The sequence below is a fragment of the Ictidomys tridecemlineatus genome, chromosome 4, assembly GCF_052094955.1.
Source record: "Ictidomys tridecemlineatus isolate mIctTri1 chromosome 4, mIctTri1.hap1, whole genome shotgun sequence".
Lineage (NCBI taxonomy): Eukaryota > Metazoa > Chordata > Mammalia > Rodentia > Sciuridae > Ictidomys > Ictidomys tridecemlineatus.
In genome coordinates, this window is record NC_135480.1 from 5935660 (window position 1) to 5958373 (window position 22714).

The following is a 22714-nucleotide window of genomic DNA, read 5'->3' on the forward strand; positions in this document are numbered from 1 at the left end:
GTGAGACCCTGTTTCAAAATAAAAAATTAAAAGGACTGGGGACATGGCTCAGTAGTTAAGTGCCTCTGGGTTCAATCCCAGGTACCAAAAATAAATAAAAATTTTCACAACTGGGGCTGGGGATGTGGCTCAAGCGGTAGCGCACTTGCCTGGCATGCGTGCGGCCCGGGTTCAATCCTCAGCACCACATACAAAGATGTTGTGTATGCTAAAAACTAAAAAATAAATATTAAAAAATTATCGCTCTCAAAAAAAAATGTTCACAACTTTAATAAATAACTGCATTTCTAGGAATGATAAGAATATAATGGGAGCTGGGCATGGTGGCACACACATAATCCCAGCTACTTGAGAGTCTGAGGCAGAAAGTTCTTAAGTTTGAGTACAACTTGCCAACTTAGTAAGACCCTATCTCAAAGTAAAAATATTAATAATAATACAAAGTGCTGGGGGTGTAGCGCAGCAGTAGAATGCCCCTGGGTTCAATCCCCAGAACCCCACACAAACAAATGAATATAATGGAAACTCAGAAAAAAACAAATATACTTGAGCTCACTGGAGTTTTACCTTTTTTACTACATTTTTTCTATTATTATTATTATTATTATTTGCATTACAATTGAAAAAATATTTATCTTTTAATTTTAGGTGGACACAATATCTTTATTTTATTTTTATGTGGTGTTGAGGATGGAACCCAGTGCCTTGCGCATGCCAGGCAGGTGTGCTACCACTTGAGCCACATCCCCAGCCCTACATTACAATTCTTAATACACCTTTATACCACAATTTATCTCTGTATATAAGGTATGTTGACACCAAATTCACATCTTCATACATCTTCCACCATCCATCTATTCCCCTTCTCCCTCCCTTTCCCTACCACCCCTATTCCCTATCTAGAGGTAATCTTCCTCTCTAGCTCTCCCTCCCAACACCATTTTGAGTCACCCGCCCCTTATGTCAGAGAAGACATTCGGCATTTGTTTTTTTGGAATTGGCTAACTTCACTTAGCATAATCTTCTCTAATGCCATCCATTTCCCTACTGGAGTTTTACTTTTAAATATAATTTTTAGTTGTAGATGAACACAATATTTTTATTTTTATTAATTTTAAAATATATTTTTAAATTGTTGATGGACCTTTTTTTTATTCATTTATTCATATGCAGTGCTGAGAATCAAACTTAGGGCTTCACACATGCTAGGCAAGTGCTCTACCACTAGGCTACAACCCCAGCCCTTTATCTTTTTTATGTGATGTTGAGGATCGAACCCAGGGCCTCGTGTATGCAAGGCAAATGCTCTACCACTGACATGCCACCCCAGCCCTGCAGTTTTATTTTTAACATCTTAAAAAAGCATATATAACCTAATGCTTAATAACAGAGAAATGAGCAAATAAACTACAGTAGGAAATCACGCACAACTTTTATAAGACTTTTTATAAGAATTCTTAATGACATGGAAAATTATTACAAATTTAGAAGATTACTACAGACTACTGTATCAAGTACAATCTCATTATATAAAAATATTCATAGAAAAAACTGGAAAGAAATATGCTAAAATAGCAATAATACCTGAGTTTGGGATTATGAGTGCCTTTTTTCTTTAACTTTCTTATAGTTATACAACCAGAATATTTAACTTGAAACACCTTTGAGGAGACTTCTTTTTTCTTTCTTTTTTAGAAAGAGAGAGAATTTTTTAATATTTATGTTTTTTTAGTTTTCGGCAGACATAACATCTTTATTTGTATGTGGTGCTGAGGATCGAACCCAGCAATGCGCGCATGCCAGGCAAGCACGCTACCACTTGAGCCACATCCCCAGCCCTGAGGAGACTTCTTTAAACTCCCTTCTCATTCATTGCCTAAGTATGAATTCTATCAAAACTGAGGGGCTGGGGTTGTGGCGCAGTGGTAGAACACTCTCCTAGCACACATGAGAGGCCCTGGGTTCAATCCTCAGCACCACAAAAAAACAAATAAATAAAATAAAGATATTGTGCCCAACTACAACTAAAAAATAAATATTTTTTTAATTCTATCAAAACTGAAAGGAAAAAAATAAAAATAAAACTGCTGAAGAAACATCGGTATTACATTCCTAAAGATTGACTAGTACCATAAAAGAGAAAACAAAAGTTCACTCATGGAAATAACTTATTTGAATTTCTTTCAAGTCCTTTATAATTATTCTTATATTTGATAACAAATTCAATTCTTTTTGGTGGGGGAGGGGGCTTGCTGGGTATTCAACCCAGGGGCAATTTCCACTGAGCTACATCCCCACCTTTTTTTTTTTGTGGTGCAGGGGATTGAACCCAGGGCTTTGTGCATACAAGGCAACCACTCTACCAACTGAGTTATATCCCCAGCTCCCCCTATTTTTTTGGTACCAAGAATTGAATCCAGGAGTGCTGAACCACTAAGCCACATCCCCAAACCTTTTCGTATTTTTTATTTTGAGACAGGGTCTACTTAGGAAGTAGAAGCTCAGGATCTCACTAAATTGCAAAGGCTAGCCTCAAACTTCCTTTTTTAGCCTCCTGAGCTGCTGGGATTACAGGTGTACAACTGTCAATAAGAGTCTTTTTAATATCAAATTAATCCTATAGCATAACTAGTCAATAAAGTATTTTTAGAATTTAATAGTATATAAAGAACATTACAGTCAAAGGAAATTGAAACAATATATTGCATCACAAAGTGAACAGGGATTGTTATACACCTAAATCAGTGTTCTTTGCTCAGTCATATAGGGGAAAAAAACCATCATCACTTGTGAAATGAAAATTTCCCTTCAATGGACATGTCTCAGCTTGTCATTCTATTAGCAGAAGTCGATGAATTTCATTAATATGGATAGGCATACACAAACCATTCAAATGATATTATAACAACAAAATGAAAAATGTTAGACAATAATTCTGCTTTTTTTTTTTTTTTTTGGTATGGGGATTGAACCCAGGAGCTCTTTACCACTGAGCCATATCCCAGTCCTTTTTATTTTTTGAGACAGGGTCTCACTAACTTGTCCAGGCTGACTTTGAACTCGCAATCCTCCTGCCTCAGTCTTCTTGGTAGCTGGGATTATAGGACTACACTACTCTGCCGCATCCAAGGGCAATCTTTCTAAAACAGAAATATGGTTAGTCTCCCCCACATTTGTAGTTCCTCTGAGGTTTCTCCATCACCTAGTGAGTCGGGTACAAACAACTTACTGACTCAGACTCTTCACAACTTATATCTATGCTGTTCCTGTGTTCTGGCAACAACGAACACAGAAATGCATTTTGCACTTGTGGTACTATCTCATACTTCTCTGCCTTTGAATACGCTGGTCCCTCTACTCAGAATTTCCTTCCTCACCCCTTGGCTAGGTGAATAAATCTTAAGGGTTCCAATATCCAAACTGAGTAGTTATCTCCTACTTGAAGAATTTTTTAGCACTCCTCAATCACTCCTTCTACTTACCTCTGTACTTCATATTCCCTAAATTTCATTTATCACATTATAGAATTTTATTTATGTGGCTTCTCTTAATATAAGATTATGAGAACAGGGTACTAGATATCCACTTTTCCCCCCTTTTTGCAATACTGGGGATTGAACGAAGGGTGATTTACCATTGAATTACATCCCCAGGCAATTCTAACCCTAAGATGCATAAGGCACTGGGTTTGATCCTTAGTACCACATAAATATAAAATATTGTGTCAACCTAAAACCAAAACATAAATATTAAAAAAAAAAAAAAGACAGGATGGGATGGAAGAAAGAACATTTTGGATAGGCACGTTTACAGAAAAAAAACTCCATTAACCATTTACCATGGACCAAGACTATACCTATATCATGTGTGAGGAAAAAACACAGTAGCAGCCTTTAATGATGCTACACCCTGACAGGAAAACAGACAATCAAGTAATAATCCAAGGAAATATAAAATGCCAATTCTTAAAAGAGCTAAGCACAAGAAGTATTCTATACTATGAGAACTTACAGTAGGAAGATCTGACTTAGTCAAAGAAATGTTTTTCTGAGAAAAAGACCCGAGCTAAGATGTGAAGGATGATACCTTAGCATACACAAGTCCTAATAGCCTTCTCAGAAGCAAAACACCTGCCCAAATAAAGTGTTTGTAGATTTTATTACTGCTAATTGGACATTTTTGTCTTCTTTAAATACAAAGAAGAAATCTTGGCAGGCCAGTTCTCAGCTCTGTAAGACAAAAGAACTGTCAGTTAACTTCTTCAGAATGCCTTGTACCAACTATAAATACTCATGCCCACTATCCAGAGAAGCCATTTCTCAGTATCTAGGAACCAGGAGAACCAAACCATGAAAGTAGCCTGGTGAACACAGTATAAGAGCAAAGGTTGGGCTGGGATTGTGGCTCAAGTGGTAGCGCGCTCGCCTGGCATGCGTGCGGCCCGGGTTCGATCCTCAGCACCACATACCAACAAAGATGTTGTGTCTGCCGAGAACTAAAAAATAAAAATATTAAAAATTCAAAAAAAAAAAAAAAGAGCAAAGGTAACTAGAGATCTCAAGGGACATAAATAGTCTGGTCCTCCTTTCTCTTAACAACCAGGCAAATGGAGCAATTCTCATTCCTTGGCACTCCTCTTTGACCCTGTTCTGACTTAGTCCCTTAATATTACTATCAGCACTTTACCATAGAATTAATTTTATTACATTTACTTTGACTAAATTACTTTTATTACATTTACTTTGTCTTCCTGAAACCATGCATTTTCAACCAAACAATGTGAGAGTCTCAATGATATAAATAGTACCATGCTATGTACCACTAGAAAAGAAATACTCATGGTAAAAAAGAGTCATGCCCTGTCCTCAAGGAGCAAGTTATCCAGATATAATTAAACTTCCTATCATGTATCCTGTTGGCTATCATGAGAGGTATAAAAAATATCTTGAGGATTCAGGAAAGAAGTTCCCTTCCATACTCAGTATTTCAAATGAGCTTTATAGGAAGAGCACTGGTGTAAGAACCAGGAAACAGAAATTACATGTAAGTGGAAGAAAACAAGCAGTTAGCTTGGTTTGGTTTGGTGAAATGTACACAGGTTAAAAGTAGAAAATAAGACTGTGACAGTCAACTGGGCCTGAATACCACACTAAGGAATTTGTATCTACAATGCCAAAACGATTAAGTCAACCAAATAAGATTTATTTTCACTATTCCACAGATGAAAAAATAAAGTTTATCAAGGTTAAGTAATTTGCCCAATATCATAGTTTTTATAAACTGAAATTCAAAGCCCAGTCTCATAAATTTAAGTCCAGGATCTATCCCACAGCACCAGTGACTACACAGTGAGAAAGTCAAAAGACAACATCAGGACCTTGAAAGCACAACTTAAGAAATAGTGGGCTGGGGGCTGGGGATGTGGCTCAAGTGGTAGCACGCTCGCCTAGCATGCGCACGGCACTGGGTTCGATCCTCAGCACCACATACAGATAAAATGAAGATGCTGTGTCTGCCGAAAACTGAAAAATAAATATTAAAAAAATTCTCTCTCTCTAAAAAAGAAATAGTAGGCTGGCCACAGTGACACACTCCTGTAATCTCAACAGCTCAGGAGGCTGAGGCAGGAGGAAAACGAGTTCAAAGTCAGCCTCAGCCAACAGCAAAGTGCTAGGCAACTCAATGAGACTCTGTCTTTAAATAAAATACAAAATAGGGCTGGGGATGTGGCTCAGTGGTCGACTGCACCTGAGCTCAATCCCCAGTACCCCCTCCACCAAAAAAAAAAAAAAAGAAATAGTAGGGGGCTGAGGTTGTGGTTCAGCAGTAGCGCACTTGCCTGGCATGTATGAGGCACTGGGTTCAATTCTCAATGCCACGTATAAATAAAGGTTTATCAACAACTAAAAGAAAAAATTTAAGAAAGAAATAGTGGGGTGAAAAAAAAGCCTCCCCCAAAATAATAATAATATACTAAGAAATAGGCTACTGCAAGGCCTCAGACTTAATATCAGAACTAGGAGTTGCAGCCAGGCACGATGTGCTCACCTGGAATCCCAGAGACTCAAAAGACTAAGGCAGGAGGATTGCAAATTCAAGATCAGCCTCAGCAACTTAGCGAGACCTTGTCTCAAAATAAAAAATAAAAGGGTGAGCTGGGGTTGTGGCTCAGCAGTAGAGTACTTGCCTAGCATGTGTGAGGCACTGGGTTCGATCCTCAGCACCACATAAAAATAAACAAACAAAATAAAGGTATAAAAATTTAAAAAATAAAAATAAAAGGGTTGGGGGTGTGGCTCAGTGGTAAAGTGCCTCTAGGTTCAATCCCCAGTACCCCCCACCCCCCAAAAAAACACCTATGAGCTGCAGTGAGAACTGTAAGATGAATATAAAAAATCAGCAAATCTTAGGCTGGGGCTGTGGCTCAGTGGTAGCCTAGCACATGCGAGGCCCTGGGTTTGATCCTCAGCACCACATAAAAATAAATAAATAAAATGAAGATATTGTGTCCAACTACAACTAAAAAATATTAAAAAAAAAAAAAAGAAATCAGCAAATCTTTTTTCTTTTAGTTGTAGATGGACATAATAGCTTTACTTTATTTATTTTATGTGATACTGAGGATAGAACCCCAGTGCCTCACATGTGCTCTACCACTGAGCTACAAATCCAGCCCCTAGAAATTAGATCTTAGCAATGAATTAAACATGAAGTGATACAGAGGAAGAGGTATACCTGGATAATGCTATAAACAAAAAATTCAGCGGTCACTTCCAACTTAAAACAAAAAATAAAAATCCAAAAGAGCCTTTCTGGATCTTACACTAACTTTCAGGTATAACTTGCTCCCCTTCTCCCTTCACAAGTCAAACTTCTTTGAACTTTTCTTCACTCTACTTAATCTCACATTTATTTTGAAGGTTTTCTGCCCCAAAATACGCCACTGACATGAGTATCAGAAATGTTATAGGGCTGGGGATGTGGCTCAAGCGGTAGCACGCTCTCCTGGCATGTGTGCGGCCCGGGTTCGATTCTCAGCACCACATACAAACAAAGATGTTATGTCTGCCAATAAATAATATTAAAATTCTCTCTCTCTCTCCCTCTCTCACTCTCTCTTTAAAAAAAAAATATTATAGACTACTGAGTATATTAATTAGTGAATGACTATAAGCAATGTGCCCATAATGTGAACTGCAGAACTTAAGACTATAGAACTTAGACTTAAGTTAGTGATGTAAGAGTCTACACCTTAGGTGTACACCCCAGGCCTCACCCAGTTATCAGCTGCAAGCATAACCAAGCTACGACTTAAAACCCAGATTTTTGGGGATCAACAGAACTAACAGAACCCAGACAGAGAGACCTAGAACTCCGTCACTGTTGTCCCCCCTGCACCAGACTCCTCCAGCCTGGATTGAGTTCCAGCAACCCGGACTTAAGACACGTCACAGGTGAGCACCTGGGACCCTTGGGTGTAGACTGAGTTAGGACGTAGAATTAGGATGTGCCTTAGATATTAGATTAAGTGTGATGAGCAAAATAGATTTGACTGACTCTAATTGTGCCTCAGACTAAGTCTGTAGAAATCGTCATGGCATTACACTTCAGTTCAAAGTCACCAATAACCTCTATGTTGCCAAATCCAATGGCAGTCCTCAGTATCTTCGGCCTCTAGGCAGTGTCAATCTCAAAGACCACTCCCTCCTCTTTGAAACACTAGGCAAGGGACTGGGGATATATATAGCTCAGTGGATGAGAGTTTGTTTAGCATGCCTGGGGTTGGGGTTCAATCCCTAGCACTGAAAAACAACAACAAAAAATAAAACCATTACAATTAAAAAAATTAAACAAACAAACCAAAAAAAACATTAACAATATCAAGGGGTAGTTAAAATATAAACTGGGGCTGGGGATGTGGCTCAAGCGGTAGCGCGCTCGCCTGGCATGCGTGCGGCCTGGGTTCGATCCTCAGCACCACATACAAACAAAAAAGATATTGTGTCTGCCGAAAACTAAAAAATAAATATTAAAATTCTCTCTATCTCTTTAAAAAAAAAAAAGAAAAATAAATAAATAAAAGTATAAACTGGAGCCAGGCAGCCTAGGTCCAAAAATCAACTTCTCTGGTTATTACCTGGTGATCCTAAGCAAGTTATATAGTGTCCTCTTGTATCATTTTCCTGTCTATAAAATAAGGACAATAAAAGCACCTATTTCATAGGCTATAAACATTAAATGAGTAAAAATATACAAATGCTTAGAACAGTACCTGAACAGTCCCATGGCTTTCAGGATATCTCTCCCCTGATTCTCTTCCTACTTCTCTGGACATTCCCCCTCCCCCCCCCCTCTCTTCCTGTCTACCCTTCTTCCATTACCATACATACGTTAAGGGAATTCAAACACCTGCCAATAAGCCCCTCCTGAGGCCTCCAGAATCACATCCAATTACCTAGCCAACAACTCTATTGCGATTTTCTCAAGCACTTCACATTCAACCTATCCAAACTTGCTCAAAACTGAACTTTAAGGCTGGGTTTGTGGCTCAGTGGTAGAGCACTTGCTTAGTAAGTGTGAGGCAGTGGGTTCAATCCTTAGCACCATATAAAAATAAACAAATAAATGCATTCTGTCCATCTATAACTACAAAAAAAAAAAAAACTGAACTTTTAAATCCTCCACTCAATGCCCCAAACTACTCTCCCTTCAGTGTGACCTATTTCAAATAATGGGATTGTGGAACAAGTCACCCATGAGGAAAACTTGGGAATCACACTTTCATGTTGTACCTCCTTCCATTTATCCGCTATACATCTAATAAACCAAAGTCCTGTAATTCTGTTTTGTAAATGTTTCTCAAACTATCTCTTCTCTAATTCTGTCAGCTCCCTCAAGCATACTACATCACATCTTTCCTGAACCACTGCAGCAGCCTCCTAACTGGTCTCCTCAAATCATTCTCACACTCTTCCTGATCTTTTCTCTATAATTCATCCATTGATATTAGTACACATAATACACCTTGGTTGACTTTTTGCCTTCTTACTGCCTTCAAGATAATGCCTTATTTGACTTGACCCCTGAGTACCTTGTCAAGATTCCAACTCGGACTAGGAGTATAGCTCAGTACTACAATGCTTGTCTAGCATGTGGCAAGGCCCTGGTTAAATCTTCAGTAAAGGGTGGGAGAGGTTCTCTCTTCTACTCACATCACTACAGTTACACTAGCCTTTTGAGTCTTCAGTTGCTAGTTAGGGTCTCTCAAACATCTGAAATTCTTTCCAACCCTAGGGGTTTTGCATATGCTAATCATTTCTCTTTGCCTGGTTACCTTACTCACCTCCCTTTTCACATCTCAGCTTTAAAGGCTTTCTTAGTAAAAATGTTCTCTGATGTTTCAACCCACTCCTGAAGTCTAGATTAGGCAATCCTATTATACACTCACACTGCATCCTGTATTTACCTTTGAAGCCCTTTGCTCAACCATAATTAACATTACTAGCATAAGTGTTTGTTTAAAGTCTGATTTTCCCACCAGAATAGAAGTCCATGACAAAGGGACCATGCCTGTCTTGCTCATTACTCTACCCCAAGACCTTTATATAGTGTCTGATACATAGTTAAATACTTAGTAAAATTTTCTCATCTCTACCTTAGGGCTTTGTATTAGCTAATCCCTCTATCTAGAGCTTCTAAATACAGATCTGGTCCCTTGAACCTTTGAACATCACAAGATTGGTTGTTCACCATTCAGGTCACAGTATAAAACAGCCATCCTATTAGGGAGGCTTTCACTGATCAATCATCTCAAGGAGTAATTCCCATCCTACAAGTATCTCACCGTGCTCTTTTCCTTCAAAATAATCAGCACTATCTGAAACTCTAGTTTTTGGATTCTAAAAAAGACCCAAGTAAAGTGCCTGGCACAGTATAACAACTCAAAAAACATTTAAGTGAATAAATCTCCTAAATGAATAAAGATGATGTTGGAAACACCCTAAATTCATCATCAAAACATTTATAAACTGTTCCCCAAAAAAGTTGAAGAAGTGGTAAAATAGCTTAGTACTTTTGAACTAAGACTATATATATATATATATATACTTTGAATCCTGTCCCTTCCTAGCTGGATAATCTGAAGCAAGTTATTTAACTATCTTATGCCTCTATTTCCAAATATGAAAAAATGGGTATCATAGAATTTCAAGGATTATTGAGAAATAAATTAGTAAAAATGGTCAAGCATCTGGGCTGGGGATGTGGCTCAAGCAGTAATGCGCTCGCCTGGCATGCGCGGGGCGCTGGGTTCAATCCTCAGCACCACATAAAGATGTTGTGTCTGCCAAAAACCAAAAAATAAATATTAAAAAATTCTCTCTCTCCCCTCCTTCTCTCTCTCTCTCTCTCTAAAAAAAAATGGTCAAGCATCATCTAACAATGGGGATATATTCTGAAAAATGTGTCCTTGTGTGTTAATGTTGTTCTGCAAATATCACAGAGTGAACTTAAACTTATAGATGTCATAACCTATTATACACCTAGTCTATGTAGTAATGCCATAAGTATATGCAGTCTATCTGAAATGCCATCATGAGGCACATGGCTATAGTTATTCTATACTGTTCAGAAATAATGACAAGAAACATATACATGTTCAACACATTTTTTTTTAATATTTATTTTTTAGGTGTAGCTGGATACAACACAATGCCTTTATTTTTATGTGGTGCTGAGGATCGAACCTGGGTCCCACCCGTGCTAGGCGAGTGCTCTACTGCTGAGCCACAATCTCAGCCCCTCAATACATTTTTTTTCAAGTGTTTTTGAACTATAGTTCACTGAATACAAGTTGACAGATGTGGAACCCACAGATGCAAAGGGCCAACTGCACATTCAGTTAATGTGTGTTATTACACAGACTGGGTTTTTTTACTCTAGTTTCACATTTACATTTGATTTTTCCTTTATGTTGTCTCTGGTCCCAACACAAAGGGCCACCAAGTACAGTCACACAGGCTGTGCAATGAAGAACTACAAAGGCAATTTTCATATAAGGGTATGTGAATAACCTGGTGCAATGGCACACACCTGTAATTCCAGCAACTCCAGGGGTTGAGGCAGGAGATTCACAAGTTCAAAGCCAGCCCCAGCAACTTAGTGAGGCCTTAAGCAACTTAGTGAGACTCTATCTAAAAATAAAATATAAAAAGCATTGGGGATTGCTCAGTGATTAAGCACTCCTAGGTTCAATCCCGGGTACCAAAAACAAAAGAATATCAGAAAGCTATTTCTCACTCTTTTTTTTTTTTTGGGGGGGGGGGTACCAGGAATTGAACCCAGGGGTGCTTAACCAATGAGCCACAACCCCAGCACTTTTTTATATTTTATTTAGAGACAAGGGGGGGGAGGTGGCTGGGGTTGTGGCTCAGCAGTAGAGCGCGCACCTAGCATGTGCAAGGTGCTAGACTCGATCCTAAGCACCACATAAAAAATAAATAAATAAAATAAAGGTATTGTGACCAACTATTACTAAAAAAAATTTTTTTTTTTTTTAAAAAGTGACTCACTGAGTTGCTAAGTGCTAATTTGCTGAAGCTGGCCTTGAACTCCCCATCCTCCTGCCTCAACCTCATGAGTTGCTGGAATTACAGGCATGTGCCACCGTGCCCGGCTCTCTTTTTTTTTTCAAAATATGGAACACTTCATGAATTCTCATGTCATCATTGTGCAGAACCATGTTAATCTCTATATTGGTCCTGTTTTTGTATCTGTGCTGCTAAAGAATGCATAAAAAGACATCTCTTGCTATAACTCACTTATCTCGTGACACTGAATCCTTTCTTAGGTTATCAAAACTAGTTGATCTTAGGTAGAATTAAAAGGAGTGATAAGGAAATCTGCAATTGGGTTGAGGATTGCTAAGACCGAGTAGTTTGTTTTGTGAAAATTCAACAAAAAAAATGCTTCATGTTTACTTTTGGGCAAAGTCCTATGAAACAATCTTGAGACTGTTATAGCTTAGACACATAACTCTAACCAAACAGCAGACAATTAGTATACAAATACAAATAGAGGGGTTGGGGATGTGGCTCAAGTGGTAGCACGCTCGCCTGGCATGCGTGCGGCCCAGGTTCGATCCTCAGCACCACATACAGACAGAGATGTTGTGTCTGCTGATAACTAGAAAATAAATATTTTTTAAAAATTCTCAAAAAAAAAAAAAAAACCAAATAGAACCTATCTAATAACAAACCCTTTTTATCAGGGTTTGTCAACTTCACACTACTGACATTATAGACCAGTTAATTCTTTGTTGTGGGGGCCTGATCTGTGCATTATAGGATGTTTTAGCAGCATCCCTAGCCTCTTCCCACAAAACACCAGTAGAACACATTCTCTCAGTCTGACACTCAGAAATGTGTCCAGATACTATCAACTGTTCCCTGGAGAACAAAGTCAAGCCCATTTGAGAACCCACTGCTTTAAATAAATCTGTCAACATCTCCAATTATCTAAAACATTCATCTGAATTCTCTCCCTTTCCATTCAAAGATTCCTACCTCTTGTGTTCCTGGTAAACCAGGCTTAACCCCAGAATTGACCTTGTCTTTGCCTCCAAAATCAATAGTCTTGTTCAAAACCAGTTGTAATAAGGTTGATGCTAGAACTCAGGGCTCACAATCCCCAATTAAGCTCTTTTCTATCATAATATACTGCTATCTAGCAGTCATCAAGTTCTATCATTCCTTCAGTACCAACGTGTTTTTGTTCTAACTTTTCCTTTCCATTTCTACTAATATATATCTAGGGCATTAATACTCAACTTTTTGTATGCATCAGTATCATGTGCTTGTTAAAACAGATTGCTGGGCCCAATACAAGTTTCTGATTCAGTAAGTTTGAGCTGGAGCCCAAGAATGTGTACTTCTAACATGTTCCAGACATCTAGATAATAATGATGCTACTGCTGAGGAGAATCACACTTTGAAAACCACTGCCTTAAGAGTTCAAATACTAGCAGGTGTGATGGCACACACCTGTAATCCCAGCAACTCAAGAGGCTAAGGCAGGAGGATCCCAAGTTTAAGATCCAGCTCAACAATTTAGTGAGGCTCTTAAGCAACTTAGCAAGATCCTGTCTCAAAATAAAAAATAAAAAGGGCTGGGGATGTAACTAAGTGGTAAAGTGCCCCTGGATTCAATTCAATCCCCAGTACCAAAAAAAAAAAAAAAAAAAAAGAGGTCAAGTACCTGTCACCTCAAAAGGTAAACCTATGCCAGGCACCATGGCACATGCCTGTAATCCCAGCAGCTCAGGAGGCTGAGAAGGAGGATCAGGGGTTCAAAGTCAGCCTCAGCAAAAGTGAGGTGCTAAGCAACTCAGTGAGACCCTGACTCTAAATAAAATACAAAATCGGGCTGAGAATGTGGCTCAGTGGTCAAGTGCCCCTTAGTAATCCCTAGTACCCAAAAGAAAAAAAAAAAAGTAATCTATTTTCATATTATTCTAGACAAGCCCCTGACCTAAAACTGCAGGAATTACTCTTCCAAAACACTACTTTGATCAAATCTCTATTCTATTAAAACAAACCATAACTTCGAATAGCAGTCTGCTGTCTGTATCTGGCTTCCAAAGTTGCTTAAAATGTGTTCCCAATATTATTCAGCAGTGCCTCCCAAAATAAACCACCTACTTTGGTCCTACCAGTCTATCAGATATCCAAAGGACAGGCTTTAAAGGCTTCCAACTCCATAGTAATGCTTATGCTGTCTTTACCACCTGAAAGTTCGCCCTCTTCCCTCCTCCTCTCTACCTACCTGAAGGAGGCCTTCACCACTGTTTTTGCCAAAAACATTCGTTTGGTCACTATTTGCTGCCTTTTATCTTTAGGGTTTAAGTTTTTACCAAGTACTCACAGACAGAGAAAACCCCCAAGAACCTAAAATTTAAAACAGAAAACAATGATATGAGTAACATGCATAAATAAAAAGCTTACATACATACAAACTGCACAACACTGCTATTTTAATAGATCAAGTACAATGAATTCAAAGTTCACAAAAAGGATGTGCAGATTTTTAAAAATATGATCAAACACTAGCTGTCAAATATTTATAGTTCTCATTTAGATGCTGAAGCAGACAGCTGTTAGGGAAGAAAATTTCAAAGTAGCCTTTAAAAAGCAGAAATACCAACTCTATAGCTTAACACAATAAAAAAGAGTATCATTTGTTTTCTGTATGAAGTATACCACAAAAGGGATCAAATGGTATAAAAGAAATGTGTTTGGAGTCAAGGCACTTGAGTTTAAGGTCTGATCCTAACCCTTATCAACTTTGTACTCTTGGGCAAATCATGGTCCCTCCTTGAACCTCTCTTTTCATAATAAAATATATATATATATTTTTTTTTAATTAAGATTGAAAACTACACCATAAACAAAATAATAATAAAATAAAAACCCTTTACCACACCATCTACTTTACAGTATTGGCATATAATGTTTATTGAAGAAAATAAATATAAAGAAAAAAATTAAGTATATACTGAATTTTAACCTTTTTGATGTTTCTGAAAGCACAAAACAAAATTTAAAGTATCATTCCAAAATTAAATATACAGAAAAAAATTAATGAAACCTGATTAAGGATATCCATATCCCCAAAACAAAAAATACAAAAGGACCACATCCCTTTGCAGGATATATAGTAAACATATCAACTCCCTGACTTAATGGCCAAAACCAAGACCTAAGAATAACATGAACACAACTGCTTACAACTTCACAACTTCAAGACTTAAAGATAATTAAAAACCTTGATGTAGAAATCTTAGGACAGGATAGAGGTAGGAGAACTTAAAATTCAGATCACACTTTTAAAGTCAACTAGACATTTCCTTATTTGTTCTAATGGCTCAAATACTATAAAAGCATTCATCTGACATGTTTTTATGTGTTACAGCTAGGCCTTCTGGTTTTTATCTAAACTGCAAGACTCAATATCCAGATATCTTGATCAACCCTTTTTACCAAACTCTCCTCCATTATAGTGGCCCACTCCTAGCATTTAAGAAAACTGGTAGCAAAGTATACATGAAGGATTTCAATAAAATCAACAAATACTTACTGAACACTTGCTACATACCAGGTACTATGTGAAGCACTCAGCACACAGCAGGTACAAAAATAACTCCCTAACTCTCATGGCGCTTACACTCTAGCAAAAAGCTATACACAAACATTTAAGTACAGTAGTGATTAGTATTCAGCAAAATATAACAAGAGAAAGTGATAGGGCTTAAATATAGTCCTCATTATGGGTACCCAAGATACTTTTACCGGGTTAGAAAAAAGAATTAGCTCCCTCATTATCTGCATTTTGAATTACCCCAAAATGGTCCAGTTTTTCCTGCATCATCAGGAAGGAAGCTACAACAATCAGAACAGTATATTCCTTCACCAACAGACTGAAAGCTAAATCTGATGAAATAATAATAAGTAAGCAAATGCAACAATTTATACCACCTATAATTTTTTTGCTAGTTGTTAACAATATGATACTTCAGGCTAGGAAGGAAAAAATGGCTTAAAATTAGTATTCTATTTCGCCTCTACATTCCTGGTCAGAAAGACCTTACAGTGGAGCTATTCAAAGTGTGAATGTTGTAAAAGGAATTCAAAGAGACAATTTCAAGCTTAACCCAGGAAAGGTAGGAATATCACCAGGACTTCAGTGTCCCCAATTCCTAGCAACAGATAAAAAAGACTGAATCACATATAATATATGTTAGCAGGACTAAACATCAGATAGGATAATAACCTTCAGAAAATTTACTTAATCTCATTATCAAAATTCACAAGCAAACTGAATTCTCAAGTAAATCAACATTCCCTCCTTCAGATAATACCACCAGGATTAGGTGAATCTGAGTAAAAGTTATCAGGTTGTATGTATAACTACCTTTACTCTGAAGTATGCTCACTTCTTTTTATATTGACTTGAGTGTTCATTTGTTTTTACAATTGCCTTTGGAATGGATTAGTGATTTTTTTTTCCATGAAATATAATCCTGTGTACAATATGCTATATAGGTGGGGAGCAGATATCAAAACCCAGTATATTATAATACATAACACAGATCATCTTTTCGAATAAAATTTTTAAAAGATCCAAATTAAAGCTGAAGATCACTGCACTACGCAGCAAAAAAACTCACATATTTATTTTAGATGCATATTATTTTGCCTCTGGTTTTTCTAGGCAATAATAAGAATTACACAGAGATAATGTGGTTCCAAAAACTAAAAATTCACCAACTGAATTAATATGAATTTAACAACTTCTTTTTTGGGGGGAGGGGCAGTATTAGTGCTCAAACCCAGGGGTGCTCTACCATTGAATTGCATCCCTCATAGTCCTTTTGTTTTGTATTTTGAGACAGGGTGTCACTAAGTTGCTGAGGCAGAGATCCTCCTGCCTTAGCCTAGTAGCTGGGACTACAGGCATGTACCACCATGCCCAGCTTAACTAACATTTTAAATTAGGGAACTGATGAACATTCCCTGTAAGTGAATGCTTAAATATATACAGGCAGTGACCACAAACTAGCTATTTCTGATTTTTTAAAAAACGACTTGTCAAGATGAGGCAGTGTCACACACCTGTAATCCCAGTGACTCAAAGCCATCCTCAACAATTTAGCAAGACCCTAAACTATTTTGTAAGACCTTGTCTCAAAAATAAAAGGGCTGATGATATGACTCAATAGTAAAATGCCGGGGCTGGGGATGTGGCTCAAGCAGTAGCGCGCTCGCCTGGCATGCATGCGGCCCGGGTTCGATCCTCAGCACCACAGACAAACAAAGATGTTGTGTCTGCTGATAAATAATAAATATTAAAATTCTCTCTCTCTCTCTCTCTCTCTCTCTCTCTCTCTCTCTCTCTCTCTCTCTCTCTCTCTCTCTCTCCCTCTTAAAAAAAATAAAAAATAAAAAATAAAAAAAATAGTAAAATGCCCCTGGGTTCAACCCGATTCCAAAAAATACATAAATAAATAAATAAATAAGGGCTGGGAATGGAGCTGTGGTAACCCCCTGTGTTCAACCCCCAGTGCCCAAATAAGTAAATAAAAATATATATTGCATGGGAACAAACTAACTTTACCTACTAAGCTAAATTAATAAATGTGTCATTTTTGTCTCCTTTTCAAACTTCACGTTCCCTGGCCAATCACTGCAAAACCAAAAAAGATTAAGTTCTATAACACAATGGGGCTCACAGTATTGCTCAGTGGTAGAGCACTTACCTAGGAGGCACTAGGCCCTGGATTCAATTCCAGCACTGAACAAAAAAATTAAATATAGTCAACCACTATAAAAATGAGCATGACTAAAAAAAAGCCAAACTTTCTTTTAACACCTTTATGTTTTTATTTATTTATATGTGGTACTGAAGATGGAAGTTAGTGCCTCACTACATTCTAGGCAAGCACCACTGAGCTATAACCCCTGACCAAAAATGAGCATGACTTATTGAAAACAAAGAAAAACAAAAAAAATGTTTTATAGTAAGTTAATTTAATAGATGTTCTCTACCCTGTCTATACATTAATCTTAAAACTTAGGATAGGATCTAACTTAAATCAATACAGAATTCTAGCTGGAATATGATGGAATACAACTGCAATCCCAGCAACTCTGGAGGCTGAGGCAGGAGAATGACCAGGACTAAGGATGTGGCTCAATGGTAGAGCACTCACCTGTCATGTGTAAGCCCTGGGTTCAATTCCTAGCACCACAAAAAAGAAAAAAGTTTGGAGCTAGGTGTGGTGGCATACACCTGTAATCCCAATGTTTAGGAAACTGAGGGATGAAGATTGAAAGTTCAAAGCCAGCCTCAGCAATTTAGCAAGACCCTGTCTCAATATAAAACAAAAAGGGCTGGGAATGTGGCTCAGTGGTTAAGTGTCCCTGGGTTCAATCCCTAGTACCAAAAAGAAGTTTGGTCAGCAGACTGCCACTCAAATAAGTTCCCAACATGCTTTCCATATCAAAAGAAGTTATGTGGGGCTGGGGTTGTGGCTCAGTGGCAGAATGCTTGCCTAGCCATGTGTGAGGCACTGGGTTCAATTCTCAGCACTGCACATAAATAAAAAAAAGTCCATTGACAACTAAAAGAATATTTAAAAAAAAAAGAAAAGAAAAGAAAAAGTAGTAGTAGTTATGTTATAGGAGGGCTGGGATGTAGTTCAATGGCAAAGTATTAGCCTAGAATGCACAAGGCCCTGGATTCAATCCAGGTTTCACCAAAATAAAAAAAGTCATACTTCAGTTATAATTTTGTCATGTAATCATAAGAAAAAAATACCAGTCACCCTAATATTCAAAACCATTATTCAAAATTCTAAGAAAGATCCCCACCATCAAATACATGAAACACTCTTAATACCGCTACAACAGCACATTAACCAGCCCAGCACAATGACACAGCCTATAATCCCAGCTACTGGGGAAGCAGGAGGATCACAGGTTCAAGGACAGTCTCAATTTAGCCAGACCTATTTCAAAATAAAAAAATGGAAAGGGCTGGGGGGTGTGGGTCAGTGGTAAAACTCCCCCTGTGTTCAATCCCCAGGAACAAAACAATAACAACAAATGTTTCAAAATAAAATAAACAGGTTAGGGATGTATAGCATTGGAGCACCCCAAATTCAATCCCTAGCCCCATACACACACACACACACACACACAGAGAGAAGAAGCACGGTAACCAAAAGAAACAATAAGGCTGGGTATGGTGATGCAAGCCAGTAATCCCAGCAACTAGAGAGGCTGAGGCAGGAGGACTACAAGTTCAGGACCAGCCTCGGCAATTTAGCAAGGCACTAAGCAATTTAGGGAGATGCTGTCACAAAATAAAAAAATAAAATAAAAAGGTGGGGATGTAATGTAACTCATGGGTAAAGTGCCTCTGGATTCAATCACCAGCAACAAAAAAAAAAAAAGAAAAACAAAAATGAGGCTGAGTGCACACCTAAAATCCCAGTGGCTTGGGAGGCCAAGGCAGGAGGATTTGAGCTCAAAGCCAGCCTCAGCAACTTAGTGAGGCCCTAAGCAACTCAGTGAGACTCTGTCTCTAAATAAAACACAAAAAAGGGGTGGGATGTGGCTCAGTGGTTAAGCACCTCTGGGTTCACTCCCCCATACAAAAACAGAAAGAGAGAGAGAAAGATAAAAGTTAATGTGTGCCAGGCATAGTGGGACACTGTAATCCCCAGCAGGAGGATGGGGAGTTCAAAGCCAGCCTCAGCAAAAGTGAGGCACTAACCAACTCAGTGAGACCCCGTCTTTAAATAAAATATAAAAAAAGATCTGGGGATGTGGCTCAGTAGTCCCGTGCCCCTGAGTCCAATCCTCAATACCCACCCTTTCACTCCCCAAAAAAGTTAATGTGTGCAACAGGTAGTAATCCAGTTACATTTAAAAAGAAACAAACAAACAAACCTTAACAGGAAAAAAAGTCATAAGAGTATTTAGATTTCTTTACCACTATACCTCTCACCCTTGCTTAAAAATATGAAAAGTTTTGCTTAGTGAAAGATTCTTCCTTCAAAAACTACACCCCAAGGGGGCTGGAGATATGGCTCAAGCGGTAGAGCACACACCTGTCATGCACACGGCCCTGGATTCGATTCTCAGCACCACATACAAATAAGTGGGGGGGGGGCACTATAAAATAAATATTAAAAAATTCTCTCTTTAAAAAAAAAAACTACACCCCAAGATCACTTAGATCCTTAACAGTTAAACAATTCTATAAGACTGACATGATAAACAAATTCCATATAGCAGTGACTATCTGATAAAAGAATTTTGCAAAATCCTCTCTTTCTTTTCCCATAGATAAATTCTAAACATAAAACTGCACTACTGATACACTATTTGAAAAAGTTAGACATGAAGAATTAAAATCTGAACACATGAACTGGAAACAGGCACAAATCTTTGAAATAAGATTCACCAGAATACAAGCTTGCTGGACACACATTCTAATATAGCCCAAACCCTTTCACTAATAACAATGAAAAAAAAGAAAAATGAAGTCTTTTCTCAAAGACTGAGGAGCTTCAGAAAATGGATTAGAGAACTATTCCTTTTTCCTCCAAAATGAGTGTAAAACACAGAGCCAAATAAAACCACCATAAATTCCTTTAGTATTCTCCTAGGCCTTTCAGTTCAGCAAATTTCACTACTACATACCATTCTTTGGCTTTCCTTACCTCCCACTCCACAAAAACAAATTCAATTTTTTGAAATGATTATTTGGTGAGAATATTAATAAAACTCTCTTTGACCAAAGAGAAAATCAAATGCTTGAATTCCAACAGAGAAATCATAAGAAAGCAAAGCCTACAGGAAAAGTATTCCTACTCACAAATTAATCCCTCCAGGTCATGACCACAAAGTTTTAACAAGATACATCTCATATATTCTTCCCAAAATACAAAATATAGAACTTTATCAACATTCAGTATTATACCTGCCTTCAATCAATCCCCCTTGACAACCCCCAAACCTACCAACATGTTAAATTATTAAAATAATAGTTTTACTCTCCAGTTCAAAAAGGATAAATCCTGATACCACATAATCCTAAAAATTATACAGAATTATCCTACCTCAATTTTGTCTCTAAAAATATACATTCTAATGTAACTTATTCAGTTGATTATAATATCATATTGCAAAATTAGGAATCCTGTTTCACTGTAATCCACAAAATCCTTTGATTTGCAATGGTTTCTATATAAGCTAAGGCTATAATGCCATTTCCAAATAGAATGAATATTAAGGCCTTAACCATCCAGACAAAACCCAAATGGGACATTATTATACCACCACCCCCTATCCTCTGGTGCACAGAAAAGCCACCTGAAAAGTTAAATAAAATTCAGTTCACAAATGGAAACAAAATAGTTATTCTACTTCAAAACTGGGGTGGGGGCAGAAAATACTAACCAATCTCTGGCTGTAACGAATCCTTTCTTCTTCGGGTTCCATCTCTCACTCTTCTGTCGAAATTACTGTAAAGAAACCACTCCAGGGCTGCCTTCCTCTTCCTCCTTAAGGAACCAGATTGCAACACTGAAGAATAATGATATGGGCAGAGATGAGAACTCATTCTTGAACTTTTTTTAAAAAAATGAGTGTTAAATTAAAGGCTCTGTAGAAATGAGGTTCCCCTTCATAAGTCTAGGATCTTTCTGCTCTTGGGCAAGTGATTCTATGTCATGTTCAACATTAATCACCACATTATAACTGTCCGAGGCCTAGGCAAAAGGAGATGTTGGTTTCAGTTCCGTGTGGAGAGGCCATACCACTTATTTCTGCCCAAGGGATTGTAATTACCAAAGCTCCCCTTGAATTCAGCATTAGCCAAAGAAAGAAAAAGAAAAAGCAAACAAACAAGTCCAGGACTTTTTTCTCTAGAGAGCTGACCAGGTGAAGCACGCACTGAACTAATCCAGATCCTAACCAAATTAGTTCTCACACCAGTAATTAGAAACTAAGGAAAGAAGGGCAGACTATCTATACAAAAAGAGGACAAGAAATCAGGATTTAAAGAAAGACTCCAAACAATTCCCAATACCCCTCCCATAAGGCCCTACACAATCGTCTCCTTCCTTTCCCAGACCTACTCTCCACCCCCAAGCCAAGATGTGTACAACTCTGAAACAAATTTGAGAGTTGCAAATCCGAGACAAAAATACCGCCTTCTTTTTGGACAAAGTAATAAGATTCGACTTATAAATAAGAATAAACTAGGTCCTCTCCAAAAATTAAATAAAGACCGATTGGCGCGTCAGTCAATCCATTAACACCAAGCAAGGGTTTTCATTTTTTAAACACTCTCGTGGATAATGGCTTCCACTGGGAATGCAGATTTCTCTCTTTTGTAACTACACTACCGCCACGTTAACAGCAGCATCCTTCAGTACTGCTAGGAGACCAGAGGACCCGATGACATAGTTTGCAAGAGCAGATCGTGGCACTGCCCGCGGTCGGGAGGGGCAAGGTGTCTGCACCCCCCGGGCGGGACGGGGAAGCCGGCACGTCTCGCCGGGCTCCCCCGGGGGAAGGCGTTTCGACCGTTCACCCACCGGGAAAAGAGGCAGAAACTTTAAGTCTTTAGGACAACACAGAGAACCAAACTTCCCAAGGCGGGGGGAGGGGGATTCTCACCGGGGATTTCGCTCTTGAGTTCTTGTCCAAGTGAGAAGTAAAAAAAGAGTCCAAAGACAGAGGAAAAATTAAATCCCACACGTCGTCTCCGGTGTTTCCGCGGGTCAACCCAGTATCCAGAGAGGGTCAGAGCGACCCGGAAAGGAGAGGAAACAGTTGCCGAGTCGACCTCCTCTTCTGGCTTGGAAACCGGGAGTCGCAGGCGCCGGGAGCCGGGCACGACCCCCGGGCTCCGAGCCCGCGCCCCCGCTCCCCGGCCGGCGGTCAGCTGCCCCGGCCCGCGCCCCGGGCCGGCCCTGCCGCGGAGAGCGCCCTCCCCGCCGTGCCCTCGCCCGCAGCCGCCGGCCGCCTCCGGGCCCGGGAGCGGCGGCCGATCAGCTGAGACCGGCCGGGCCGAGGCTCCGCGCGCCGCCCGGCCCCCCGGAACGCGGGCCCCGGGCCCGGGGGGCGGCGAGGGCGGGAGCGGC

The 22714-nt window shown here is 38.9% G+C and overlaps 1 protein-coding gene across 4 annotated transcripts in view; it reads right to left on the reverse strand.

The window, feature by feature from the left end:
* Positions 1–22386, reverse strand: part of Kdm2a (lysine demethylase 2A) — a 109666-nt gene extending 87280 nt beyond the window's left edge. Inside the window, exons 1-2 of one of the 4 annotated variants that reach the window (XM_005333358.4) lie at positions 22248–22386; positions 21024–21149 (exon numbers count right to left, since the gene is read on the reverse strand). In XM_005333358.4, the coding sequence (XP_005333415.1) occupies positions 21024–21065 (42 nt within the window). In that variant the 5' untranslated portion in view covers positions 21066–21149; positions 22248–22386. Of the gene's footprint in view, positions 1–11091; positions 11166–13821; positions 13944–21023; positions 21150–22247 lie in introns of those variants that run through there. The other 3 variants (XM_013362012.4, XM_040284037.2, XM_078045524.1) reach the window with 3 other exon arrangements.
* Between the last annotated feature and the right edge of the window lie 328 nt (positions 22387–22714).